Source organism: Pseudozyma flocculosa (genome assembly GCF_000417875.1).
Source record: "Pseudozyma flocculosa PF-1 unplaced genomic scaffold scaffold00017, whole genome shotgun sequence".
Classification (NCBI taxonomy): Eukaryota; Fungi; Basidiomycota; class Ustilaginomycetes; order Ustilaginales; family Ustilaginaceae; genus Pseudozyma; species Pseudozyma flocculosa.
The window spans coordinates 299914-312565 of record NW_006920885.1 but is presented as its reverse complement, the minus strand read 5'-3'; the positions used below and the strand labels follow the sequence as shown (position 1 = coordinate 312565).

Below are 12652 nucleotides of genomic sequence, written 5' to 3'. Positions count from 1 at the left end.
CCTTGCCAGCCCGCTCTCCCTCCACCCCAGGGCCCAGGCGGAGAATCCGGGGCTCGCGGCCAATTCGCCGGCAGGTTGCCGATGCAGACCCTGCCTTCGGAAGCGCTGCCGGGACGACGGACGACGGCTACGGCGACGACGACGACGACGACGGTAGGCGATGGACCGGTTTGCTGACATGGTATCCAATATCTCGCTTCCTCTTTCGACCTTGACGGCCACAGGGCTACTTCAACGAGCTCCAGGCGCTCTTTGACACCTACAGGCCGCTCGTTGTGCCGCTGTTGCAGGCGACGCAGCCGACGCTCAACAAGCTCGGCGAGGAGGCCAGCCTGCAGGGCTTTTCCAGCTTCTACACGTACGGCCTCGATGTCTTGGGCTGGCTCGATGGCAGCGTGGCGCGTCCTCCGGTCAGCTACCTGGCCAGCGTGCCGCTCAGCCTGCCGCTGATCGGCCTCACCCAGATCGTCCAGTTCCTGGTCAGCGTCAGGTCGACTGGCCTCTCGTTCGCCGAGTTCCGCGACCAGGTCAAGAGCACCACCGGCCACTCGCAGGGCATCATCTCGGCCGTCGTCTTGTCGGCCTCGGACAGCCTCGACAGCTTCACCGCCAACGTCGTCAAGGCCGTCCAGCTGCTGTTCAACATTGGCAAGCGCGGCCAGGAGTCGTTCCCGCTCCTGTCGATCGACCCGGCGCTCGTCAGCGACACGGTCGGTGGTGGCGAGGGCGAGCCGACCTCGATGCTCTCGGTCTCTGGCCTCGCCCAGGACGTGCTCGACAAGCACATCGCCAAGACCAACGGCCACCTCCCCGAGACGCAGCGTGTGTCGATCTCGCTCTTCAACGGCCCGCGCGACTTCGTCGTCACCGGCTACCCCAAGGCGCTTGTCGGCCTCGTCTCGAGCCTGCGCGAGATCCGCGCCGAGTCCGGCGCCGACCAGAGCAAGGTGCCCTTCTCGAAGCGCAAGGCCGTCTTCCGCATGAGCTTCGTCCCCGTCGGCGTCCCCTACCACTCGAGCTACCTCGAGGGCGCCACCGACCGGATGCTCGCCGAGGACTACCGCGGCGTCGCCGACGTCTGGAGCGTGTCTGAGCTCAAGGTGCCCGTCAAGAACACCGAGGACGGCTCCGACATGAGCACCTACGCCGAGGGCTCGCTCCTCCGCAGCATCGCCGACCAGATCTTCACCAAGCCCGTCTTCTGGGCCAAGGCCGTCGACCTGCCCAAGTCGGCCACCCACGTCGTCGACTTTGGAACCGGCGGCATGTCCGGCGTCGGCCGCCTCGTCGCCCGCATCCTCGAGGGCCGCGGTGTCCGCGTCGTCGTCCCCAGCGGCACCCACCAGCTCAGCACCGAGCTCTACAGCGCCTCGAGCGTCAGGTTCGAGGAGCGCTGGGAGGACGTGTGGGCGCCCCGCCTGGTCCGCACCAAGGCCGGCCTCAAGGTCGACACGCCCTTCTCAAGGACCACCGGCCGCGGCATCCTGATGGTCGGCGGCATGACGCCCACCACTGTCAGTGCCGACATCAACGCCGCCGTCCTCAATGCCGGCTACATCTGCGAGCTCGCCGGCGGCGGCCTGCACAACGAGGTCGGCCTGCGGAAGCGCGTCGACGAGATCCTCGCCAAGCTCGAGCCCGGCAACGGCCTCGAGCTCAACGGCCTCTTCATCGACCAGCGCCGCTTCGGCTGGCAGTACCCGCTCTGGGGCCAGATGAGGCGCGAGGGCATCCCCTGCAAGGGCTTCACCGTGGCCGCCGGCATCCCCAGCACCGAAAAGGCCAAAGACATCATCGACGGCCTCAAGGCCGCCGGCATCGAGTACGTCGGCTTCAAGCCCGGCAACGCCGACGGCCTGCGCGCCGTCGCCGCCATCGCCGCCGCCAACCCCGATTTCAAGATCATCTGCCAGTGGACCGGAGGACGCGCCGGCGGCCACCACTCGACCGAGGACTTCCACCAGCCCATCCTGCAGACCTACTCGATCCTGCGCAAGCAGAAGAACCTGGTCCTCGTCGGCGGCTCCGGCTTCGGCGACGCCGAGGGCGTCTGGCCCTACCTCACGGGAGACTGGTCGGTCAAGCTGGGCTACGCGCCCATGCCCTTCTCGGCGTTCCTGTTCGCCTCGTGGATGCTGATCGCCAAGGAGGCCGCCACCGCCGATGCCGTCAAGCAGCTGCTCGTCGACACGCCCGGCTGCGACGAGGACCAGTGGGAGGCGACGTACGGCAAGGGCGCCGGCGGCACCATCACCTGCAACTCGGAGCTCGGCGAGAGCATCAGCTACGTCCAGAACCGCGCCGCCACCCTCTGGCGCCAGCTCGACGACCAGCTCTTCTCGCTGACCAAGGAAAAGCAGCGCGCCTGGATGTCGCAGAAGAAGTCGTGGCTGATTGAGCGCCTCAACAAGGACTTCCAGAAGCCCTGGTTCGCCGCCAAGCTCGACGGCACCGCGCTCATGGACGTCGCCGAGATGACGTACGAGGAGGTCACCCGCCGCATGCTGCAGCTGCTCTTTGTCGCCCACCAGGGCCGCTGGATCGACCCGTCGCTCAAGAAGCTCTTTGGCGACTGGTGCCGCCGCGTCGAGGAGCGCTTCGCCGGCATCGAGACCGCCGGCAAGAAGGAGTCGCTGCTGCAGAGCTACTCGGTGCTCGACAAGCAGCCCGGCGCCTTCCTCGACGGCTTCCTCGACACGTACGCCGACTCCAAGGTGATCCGCCTCGCCGCCGAGGACGTCGGCTACTTCCTCGCCATCTGCCAGCGCCGCGGCCAGAAGCCGGTCCCCTTCATCCCCGAGCTCGGCGACAACTTCCAGACACTCTTTAAGAAGGACTCGCTGTGGCAGTCCGAGGACCTCGACGCCGTCATGGGCCAGGACCCGCAGCGCGTCATCATCCTCCAGGGCGCCGTCGCCGTCAAGCACTGCACCAAGGCCAACGTCCCCGCCGGCGAGATGCTGGGCGAGATCGAGCGCTCGCTGGTCGCCAAGCTGCTGGAGCGCTACTACGACAACGACGAGAGCAAGGTGCCCTACGCCGACTACGTCTCGAGCGACGTCCCCGCCGTCGACCAGGACGCCGTCGTCGCCAAGCACGGCCTCGCCGTCGACGTCCAGACGGCGGCCAACGGCGACGTCGTCCGCACCTTCAAGGTCGGCGTCGAGGTGCCCGAGGCCACGGCCTGGCTCGAGCTCCTCGCCGGTAGCCGCACCAGCTGGCTCCGCGCGCTGCTCCGCAACGTCAGCGTCGTCCGTGGCCGCAGCTACGTCGACAACCCAATGGTGCGCATGCTGGCGCCACGCCCGCACCAGACTGCCAAGGTCGTCTGCGACGCCTCGGGCGAGCCGCTGAGCGTCGCCTTCTACGGCTCCGCCCGCTCGTTTGGCCGCCACGACGACGCCTTCAAGGCGGTCGAGATCACCAAGGCCCCCGCCTCGTCGACCATCGACGTCGTCCTCTTCGAGGAGCGCCTCGGCGAGTCGGTGCCGCTGCCCTTCCAGTTCACCTATCGACCCGACCAGCCTTTCGCCTCGATTCACGAGGTCGTCGAGGGCCGCAACGACCGCATCAAGCAGTTCTACTGGCAGCTGTGGTTCCACACCGACATGCCCGCCGCCGCCGAGCTGGCCGCCAAGCGCGAGTTCACCAGCCCCACCAAGGCGCTCGACGAGGCCGCCATCAAGCGCTTCTGCCAGATTGTCGAGAACCGCGGCGAGGCCTTCACCAAGGGCCAGGCCCCGATGGACTTTGCCATCGTCGCCGGCTGGGAGGCCATCATGCAGGCGCTCATGGCCAGCTGCGACGCCGACCTGCTTAGCCTGGTGCACCTGTCCAACTCGTTCAAGACGGTCGAGGGCGCCCGCCCGCTCCGCGCCGGCGACGTCTGCACCGCCCGCGCCAGCGTCAGCAGCATCAAGATTTCGGACACGGGCAAGTCGGTCAGTGTCGGCGGCACCGTCTACCGCCAGAACGCCGCCGGCGAGTTTGAGCCCGCCATCACCGTCGTCTCGAGCTTCTTCTTCCGCGGCCGCTTCGGCGACTTTGCCACCTGCTTCGAGACCTCGCACAGCGACTACACGCTCGAGATCAAGGGCAAGGCCGAGGCCACCGTGCTGCTGGCCAAGGAGTGGTTCGAGTGGACCGCGCCCCAGCCCATCGTCCCCGGCACCAAGCTCCACCTCAGCTTCGACAGCCACCTCCGCTTCCGCGACAGCACCTCGTACTCCGAGGTCGAGGTCAAGGGCGGCGCCTTTATCAAGGACTACAAGGACGACCTCATCCAGGTCGGCGAGATCAACTACGCCGCCGACTCGGTCAGCTACGGCAACCCGGTCGTCGAGTTCGTCAAGCGGTCCGGCGGCGCCGCCGTCGGCGGCGCATCGCCGCTCGAGAGCGGCTACACGGTCGTCAGCGGCGACGTGGCCACCTCGTTCATCGCGCCCGCCACCAACGAGCCCTACTCGAAGGCCTCGGGCGACTTCAACCCCATCCACATCGTGAGTATCGGCGTGCCGGGCGTGCCGGGCGTGGCTCATGGATCGAACGTCCCGCGTAACCCCTTCCCGACTAACGCCTGACCGCCTTCTTCCCCTCCGCGATCTGCCGCCCCGTGCAGAACCCCTACTTCTCTTCGTTTGCCTCGCTGCCCGGCACCATCACCCACGGCCTCTTCTCGAGCGCCGCGTCGCGCCGCTTTGTCGAGATGGTGGCCGCCGAGGGCTACCCGGACCGCTGCCTCAGCTTCGAGGCCAACTTCACGGGCATGGTCCTGCCCGGCGACGAGCTCCAGGTCAAGCTGCGCCACGTCGCGATGCACGACGGCAACAAAGTGATCAAGGTGGAGACGTACAACCAGCACGGCGACAAGGTGCTCGACGGCCAGGCCGAGGTCAAGCAGCCGGCCACCGTCTACGTCTTCACCGGCCAGGGCTCCCAAGAGCAGGGCATGGGCATGGACCTGTACAACTCGAGCCCGACGGCCAAGGCGCTGTGGGACGAGGCCGACGGCCACCTCCGGTCCACGATGGGCTTCAGCATCCTCGAGATTGTCAACCAGAACCCCATCTCCAAGACGGTCCACTTTGGCGGCGTCCGCGGCCACACGATCCGCGACCGCTACATGTCGATGTCGTACGACTCGACCGACGACAACGGCAACACTGTCACGCTGCCCCTCTTCCCCGAGATCACGTCGGCCAGCCAGAGCTACACGTTCCAGTCGCCCAAGGGACTGCTGTTCGCCACCCAGTTCGCCCAGATCGCCCTGGTCCTCGTCGAGCTGAGCGCCTTCCAGGACATGAAGCAGCGCGGCCTCATCAACCCGGACGCTGCCTTTGCCGGCCACAGTCTCGGAGAGTACGCGTCGCTGGCGGCCGTCGCCGGCGTGCTCCAGGTCAAGGACTTGGTCGAGGTCGTCATGTACCGCGGCCTCTCGATGCAGAACTGCGTCACCCGCGACCCCGTCACCGGCGCCTCGTCGTACGGCATGATGGCGTGCAACCCGATCCGCGTCCTCGGCGACGTGACGCCCGCCTTTGCCGGGCAGGCCCTCGCCGAGATCGTCGACTCGGTCACCAAGGAGTCCGGCCTGCTCTGCCAGATTGTCAACTACAACGTCGCTGGCCAGCAGTACGTCGTGGCCGGAGACAATGTGGCGCTCCTCACCCTCGGCAACGTCCTCAACTTTATCAAGATCCAGAAGATCGACCTCAAGAAGCTGCAGGAGATCATGCCGATCGAGGAGGTGCGCGAGAAGCTCGACGAGATCGTCCGCGAGGTGCTCGCCGCCGCCCGCGAGGAGGAGAAGAAGGGCCCGCTCGAGCTCAAGCGCGGCTTTGCCTCGATCCCGCTGCCGGGCATCGACGTCCCCTTCCACTCGCGCTACCTGACCGGCGGTGTCGCCCCCTTCCGCGCCTACCTCTCGAAGCGCATCAACATCGAGGCCATCAGCCCGCAGTCGCTCGTCGGCCGCTACATCCCCAACCTGGTCGCCGCGCCCTTTGAGCTGTCCAAGGCCTATGCCGAGCTCATCTTTGCCCAGACCGACTCGCCGCGCCTCGACAAGGTGCTCAAGAACTGGGAGAAGGACGGCTGGGAGGCGCCCGAGCGCGTCCAGCGCCTCACCGCCACGCTCGTCGTCGAGCTGCTCGCCTACCAGTTCGCCTCGCCCGTCCGCTGGATCGAGACGCAGGACATCATGTTCACCGACTACGCGTTCGAGCGCTTCATCGAGTTTGGACCCAGCCCCACGCTCGTCGGCATGGCCAAGCGCACCCAGTCGCTCAAGTACGCCGCCATCGACCAGGCCCAGGGCCGCCGCCGTGTCATGCTCTGCTCGAGCAAGGACAAGGAGGCGCTCTACTACTCGTTCGAGGACAGCGAGGCCGAGGTTGACGCCGACGCTGCGCCCGCCGCCGAGTCCGCTCCCGCTGCCGCCGCCGCACCCGTCGCTGCCGCTCCCGCGCCCTCCGCGCCCGCCCCTGCTAGCGGCGGTGGTGCGGCTGCCGACGTGCCCGACGAGCCCCTCAAGGCCGTCGACACGGTCCGTGCCATCCTCGCCCAGAAGCTCAAGAAGTCGATCGCCGACGTCCCGCTGTCCAAGTCGATCAAGGACTCGGTCGGCGGCAAGTCGGTGCTCAGCAACGAGCTCGTCTCTGACCTGCTCGCCGAGTTCGGCAACCTGCCCGAGCGCGGCGAGGAGCTGCCGCTCGAGGAGCTCGGCGGCGCGCTCCAGGCCGGCTACAGCGGCGCGCTCGGCAAGCACACGTCCGGCCTCGTCACCCGCGTCGTCGGCGGCAAGCTGCCCGGAGGCTTCAACATGTCGTCGGTCAAGGCCCACCTGCAGAAGACGTGGGGCCTGGGACCGGGACGCACCGACGGCGTCCTGCTCGTCGCCACCACCATGGAGCCGGCCAAGCGTCTCGGCTCCGAGCCCGAGGCCAAGGCGTGGCTCGACTCGGTGGTCCAGGCCTACGCCGCCCAGGCCGGCATCGCCCTCAGCCAGGGCGGCGGCGGCGGAGGAGGGGGAGCTTCGGGCGGCGTCGCCATCAGCAGCGAGGAGCTCGACAAGCTCCAGGCGCGCCAGGACGAGCACATCCGACGACAGATCCAGATCCTCGAGCGCTACCTCGGCCTCGACGGCCGCTCCGGCGTCCGCCTCGCCGAGTCGACCAAGGCCGAGCTCGAGGCGGCCCAGAGCCAGCTCGACAGCATCGCCGCCGAGCACGGGTGAGTCCACAGCGCGGTGCGGTTCCTCAGCGCATCGAGACAACACCGCTAACCCATTCCCGCCGCCCTCTCTCCCCTCTCCCCTTCCGCTCTGCCCCCCCTCCTCGCAGCGACACGTACACCAATGGCATCATGCCCAAGTTCTCGGAGAAGAAGGTCCGCAACTTCAGCTCGTACTGGAACTGGGCGCGCCAGGACGCCATGACGCTGTTCTACGACATCATCTACGGCCGCCTGACGGCCGTCGACCGCGAGATTACGGCGCGCTGCATCACGCTCATGAACCGCGCCGACCCGGGCTTGCTGCGCTACATGCAGTACCACATCGACGCCGTCGACCCCAAGCTCGGCCCGACCTACGAGCTTGCCAAGGAGTTTGGACAGCAGCTGATCGACAACTGCCGCGAGGCGCTGGCCGAGGACGCCGTGTACAAGGAGGTGCACGCGCCGACGGCCCCGCACACCGAGATCGACGCGCGCGGCAACGTCGTCTACAGCGAAGTCAAGCGCGTCGGCGTGCGCAAGCTCGAGGCCTACGTCAAGGAGATGGCGGCCGGCAGCCGGCTGCTTGGCTCGGGCAATCAGGTCAACGTCGACAAGGCGCAGGAGAACGTGGCCAAGCTCTGGACGCTGATCCGCAACGAGCCCTCGGTCAGCAAGCTGGGCAAGGCGACGATCAAGAGCCTGTACACCGAGGTGGTCCGCTCGCTCGGCACGCCGCGCCAGCAGCAGCGCGGACCGGCGCGCCAGCTGCCGCGCGGCCGCCGCTCGAGCTCGACGACGCAGCGTCCGTCGATGTCCGAGGTGGCGGGCGCCACGCCCGAGGACCGCGTGCCCTACCTCCACGTCCGCAGGAAGGTCGGCGGCCAGTGGCAGATGAGCCGCAAGCTCACGTCGGTCTACCTCGATATCCTGGCCGAGATGGCGTCGCAGGGCGTGTCGTTCAAGGGCCGCAACGCGCTGCTGACCGGCGTCGGCAAGGCGTCGATCGGCGTCGAGGTGGTTAAGGGCCTGCTGGCCGGCGGCGCGCGCGTCGTCATCACCACGTCGAGCTACTCGCGCAGCGTCGTCGAGTACTACCAGCGCATCTACCAAGAGGTCGGAGCGCGCGGCTCGACGCTCACCGTGATGCCGTTCAACCAGGCGTCGAAGCAGGACGTCGACAACCTGGTCAAGTACATCTACGAGACGCTCGACATGGACCTCGACTTTGTCGTGCCGTTCGCCGCCATCTCGGAAAACGGCCGCGAGATCGACGGCATCGACGACAAGAGCGAGCTGGCGCACCGCCTGATGCTGACCAACCTCATCCGCCTGCTGGGCGCCATCAAGACGCACAAGGCCTCGCGCGGCTTCGACACCCGCCCCACGCAGGTGCTGCTGCCGCTGTCGCCCAACCACGGCACCTTTGGCGGCGACGGCCTCTACGGCGAGAGCAAGCTCGGCCTCGAGACGCTGCTCAATCGCTGGGAGAGCGAGAGCTGGGGCCAGTACCTCTGCATCACGGGCGCCATCATCGGCTGGTGCCGCGGCACGGGCCTCATGTCGAGCTCCAACACGGTCGCCGAGGAGATCGAGAAGCTCGGCTGCAGGACCTTTAGCACCGTTGAGATGGGCTTCAACCTGCTCGGCCTGCTCGCGCCGACCGTGTCGGCCGTCAGCCAGGTCGAGGCGCTCCTCGTCGACCTCAATGGCGGCATGGACAAGATCATCGACCTCGCCGAGCAGACGGGCAAGTTCCGCGCCAAGATCCAGGAGGCGTCGGCCACCAAGCGCGCGCTCATCGCCGACAGCTCGGCCGACTTCAAGGTGATCAAGGGCGCCGCCGCCGAGGCGCTGCACCAGAAGGTGCACATCAACCCGAGGAGCAACTTCACCTTCAAGTTCCCCGAGCTCGGCACGCTCGAGTTCAACCAGGACCTAGCCAAGAGCCACTCGCAGCTCGACCTGGAGAAGGTGGTCGTCATCACCGGCTTCGCCGAGGTCGGCCCGTGGGGCTCGGCGCGCACGCGCTGGGAGATGGAGGCCTTTGGCCACCTGACCAACGAGGGCGTCATCGAGATGGCCTGGATCATGGGCATGATCAAGCACCACGACGGCAAGCTCAAGAGCGGCGCCACGTACGTCGGCTGGGTCGACGCCAAGTCGGGCGAGCCCGTCGACGACAAGGACATCCGCGCCAACTACGAGGACGAGATCATCAAGCACTCGGGCATCCGCCTCATCGAGCCCGAGCTCTTCCGCAACTACGACCCCAACCGCAAGGGCTTCCAGCAGGAGATTGAGCTCAACCACGATCTCGAGCCGCTCGAGGTGTCGTCCGAGGAGGCGGCCAAGTACAAGCTCGAGCACGGCGACAAGGTCGACACGTGGGAGGACGCCGCCAGCGGCAACTGGTTCGTCCACCTCAAGAAGGGCGCCCGCATCTTTGTGCCCAAGGCCGTCGCCTTTGACCGCCTCGTCGCCGGCCAGCTGCCCACCGGCTGGAGCGGCCAGCGCTACGGCATCCCCGACGACATTGTCGCCCAGGTCGACCGCACCACGCTCTGGGCCCTCGTCTGCGCGTCCGAGGCGCTCGTCAACTCGGGCATCACCGACCCCTACGAGCTCTACAAGCACATCCACCCGAGCAAGGTCGGCAGCTGCATCGGCTCCGGCATGGGAGGCATGACGTCGCTCAGCAAGATGTTCCGCGACCGCCGCAACGACATCGACACGCAGAAGGACATCCTCCAGGAGACGTTTATCAACTCGGTCGCCGGCTGGGTCAACCTGCTCGTCATGTCGGCCGCCGGCCCGATCAAGACGGTCGTCGGCGCCTGCGCCACCGCCCTCCAGTCGATCGACGTCGCCGTCGAGACGATCCTGTCGGGCAAGGCCGAGCTCATGCTCGCCGGCGGCTTCGACGACCTGTCCGAAGAGGGCTCTTTCGAGTTTGCCAACATGAAGGCCACCTCCAACGCCAAGGACGAGCTGGCCGCCGGCCGCGAGCCCTCGGAGCACTCGAGGCCGTTTACCACGTCGCGCGGCGGCTTCATGGAGTCGCAGGGCTGCGGCGTCCAGGTCATCACCACGGCCGCCAACGCCATCAAGCTCGGCATGCCCATCCAGGGCATCGTGGCCTACTCGAACACGCACACCGACGGCGCCGGACGCAGCCTGCCCGCCCCCGGCCACGGCGTCATTGCCAGCGCCGACGGCCTCCAGCGCGCCCTGGCGAGCTTCAACCTGACCGCCGACGACATCGGCGTCATCTCGGCCCACATGACGGCCACCAAGGCCAACGACAAGAACGAGTCGCACGTCTACCAGGAGCTCTTTACCCGCATGGGCAGGACCCCCGGCCACGCCGTGCCCGTCATGGCGCAGAAGTGGCTCTGCGGACACGCAAAGGGCGGCGCCGCCGCCTGGGCCCTCAATGGCGTGCTGCAGAGCATCAACACGTCGATCGTCGCCGGCAACCGCAACGCCGACGACATCTCGCCCGAGCTGCAGAAGTTTGACATGCTCCTCTACAACTCGACGACGCTCCACCGCACCCCGCGTCACGTCAACGCCGCCTGCGTGTCGAGCTTCGGCTTCGGCCAGGTCGGCGGCATCTGCCTCGTCCTCCACGGCGCCCACGTCCTCGGCCGCCTCTCGCCCCAGGCGTTTGCCGAGTACGCCGCCCGCCGCAAGGAGCGCCAGTACAGGACCTACACCCGCATGCACTCGTCCATCACCAAGGACGACCTGGTCCGCATCAAGGACGACCGCCCCTGGCCCGCCGAGCTCGAGGACGCCGTGCTCATGAACCTAAACGCGCGCGCCACCGAGTCCGGCGACAGCTACGCCTTCAAGGCGCCCCTGCCGCCCATGCCCGCCCTCGCCGCCGTCGACTCGGTCACCGTCCCGCCCAAGCCCGCCGACGTCGCCGCCCAGCAGGAGTCGCTCCAGGCCATGATGGGCCACGTCGCCGGCGTCGGCATCGACTGCGAAAAGATCTCGACGTTCCCCTCGGACAACGAAAACTTTATCGCCAGGAACTTTACCGACGTCGAGGTCCAGTACTGCCAGTCGCAGCCAGACCCGCGCGCATCCTTCTGCGGCCGCTTCTGCGCCGCCGAGGCCGTCGTCAAGAGCCTCGGCATCAGGACAAAGGGGGCCGGAGCCTCGCTCAAGGACATCGAGATCGTGCCGACGCCCGAGGGACCCCAAGTCAAGCTCTACGGAGAGGCCCTCGACGCCGCGCGCGGTTCCCGCTTCCTCGTCTCGATCACCCACGGCGACGACACCGCCATGGCCGTCGTCCACCGCCTGCCCCCGGCGTGAGCGGCACGGCGTCGTTGTCGCACTCGCCTTCTGGGCCCTCGCTTTTCCATCGCCCGCCCGCCCCTTGGCCGCCGTCGCCATCGACCCCGCCTCGCGTAGCTGATCCCCCGGCCCTCGTCAAGCAGGGGCTTCCGCATCGCTGGCGGGCCGTCGAAGATGCCGGCCGCTTCCCTTTCCGTTCCGTCTCGCAGCGTCAGGTAGCTTCCGGTCCGCTTTCACCGTCAGGACGTTTTGATATCCTCTGCTTTCGTGTTTCCCCCTCGCCGTCGTCGCGCTGGATGCCGGCCGGTCAGACGTGCGCCCCCTCTTGCCCTCTGCAGCGTCTCGTCAGCGTCTGCAGATGGCAGCTGTGCGCTCGCCTTTCCGGGTCGGTCCCGCGCATACAGGCGTGCTCCGTCTTCCCCTTCCCTCTTTCTCCCTCGTCGTCACGCTAGCCTCGGTTCACGCACATCCATAGAGCCTGCTGCTGTGGCCCTCCTGGGGTCGCAGCCAAGGCACCCTTACGTCTCACGAATGCAGATGAAGTTCAGAGCGCTAAGGATCGGCCCGCGGGTGCAGAGTAGCGGTGCGGTGGTGCTTGGCATCGGGCCAGGATGTGGCCGAGGGCCGACGCTGTCAGCCTCGCAGGCCTTGCTTCGGCTTTACCGCATGGCCGCCGCTCGGCGTCGGGCTCGCCGTCGACGACGGTTGCAGTACGGTATTGGGTGTTGTCCGTTTGACGTCAACGCCCGCCCGCGTCGGATACGTAGGCTGGAGCCCAGCCTGCCTAGCGTGGTCAATCAGGCAGGCAGGCCTGGCATGTCTGGGCATCGTGGTCGAGCAGTGCATCGTTCATGCTGGCAGGCCACGCTGCGGCTGGTCTGACGCTGCGCTGTAACCTTGTCGCATCAAAGTCGAGGGACCGTGCTCAGCACCCGTGATTGACCGGTGATGGCATCGCGGGACGTGCCGTATCGGTACGGTATCGTATCGGGACCGAATGAAGCAGGGGCGGTGGCGTGAGGCGTGAGCGTGGGGCGTGGGGGGGATGCGGCGGGTCTCGGATGATACGGTACGGTAGGACAGACGGCGGATCTAGCCGCCCCTCGCTTAGACGCCAAGACCTCGGCTG

General features: G+C 67.5%; 1 protein-coding gene across 1 annotated transcript in view; it reads left to right on the top strand.

The window, feature by feature from the left end:
* Positions 1–11541, top strand: part of PFL1_04986 (uncharacterized protein) — a gene marked incomplete at both ends in the record, with an annotated part of 12607 nt that extends 1066 nt beyond the window's left edge. Inside the window, 3 exons of the mRNA XM_007882515.1 lie at positions 225–4499; positions 4619–7230; positions 7341–11541. Coding sequence (XP_007880706.1) covers positions 225–4499; positions 4619–7230; positions 7341–11541 — 11088 coding nt within the window. The remainder of the gene's footprint in view (positions 1–224; positions 4500–4618; positions 7231–7340) is intronic.
* Positions 11542–12652: the final 1111 nt, after the last annotated feature.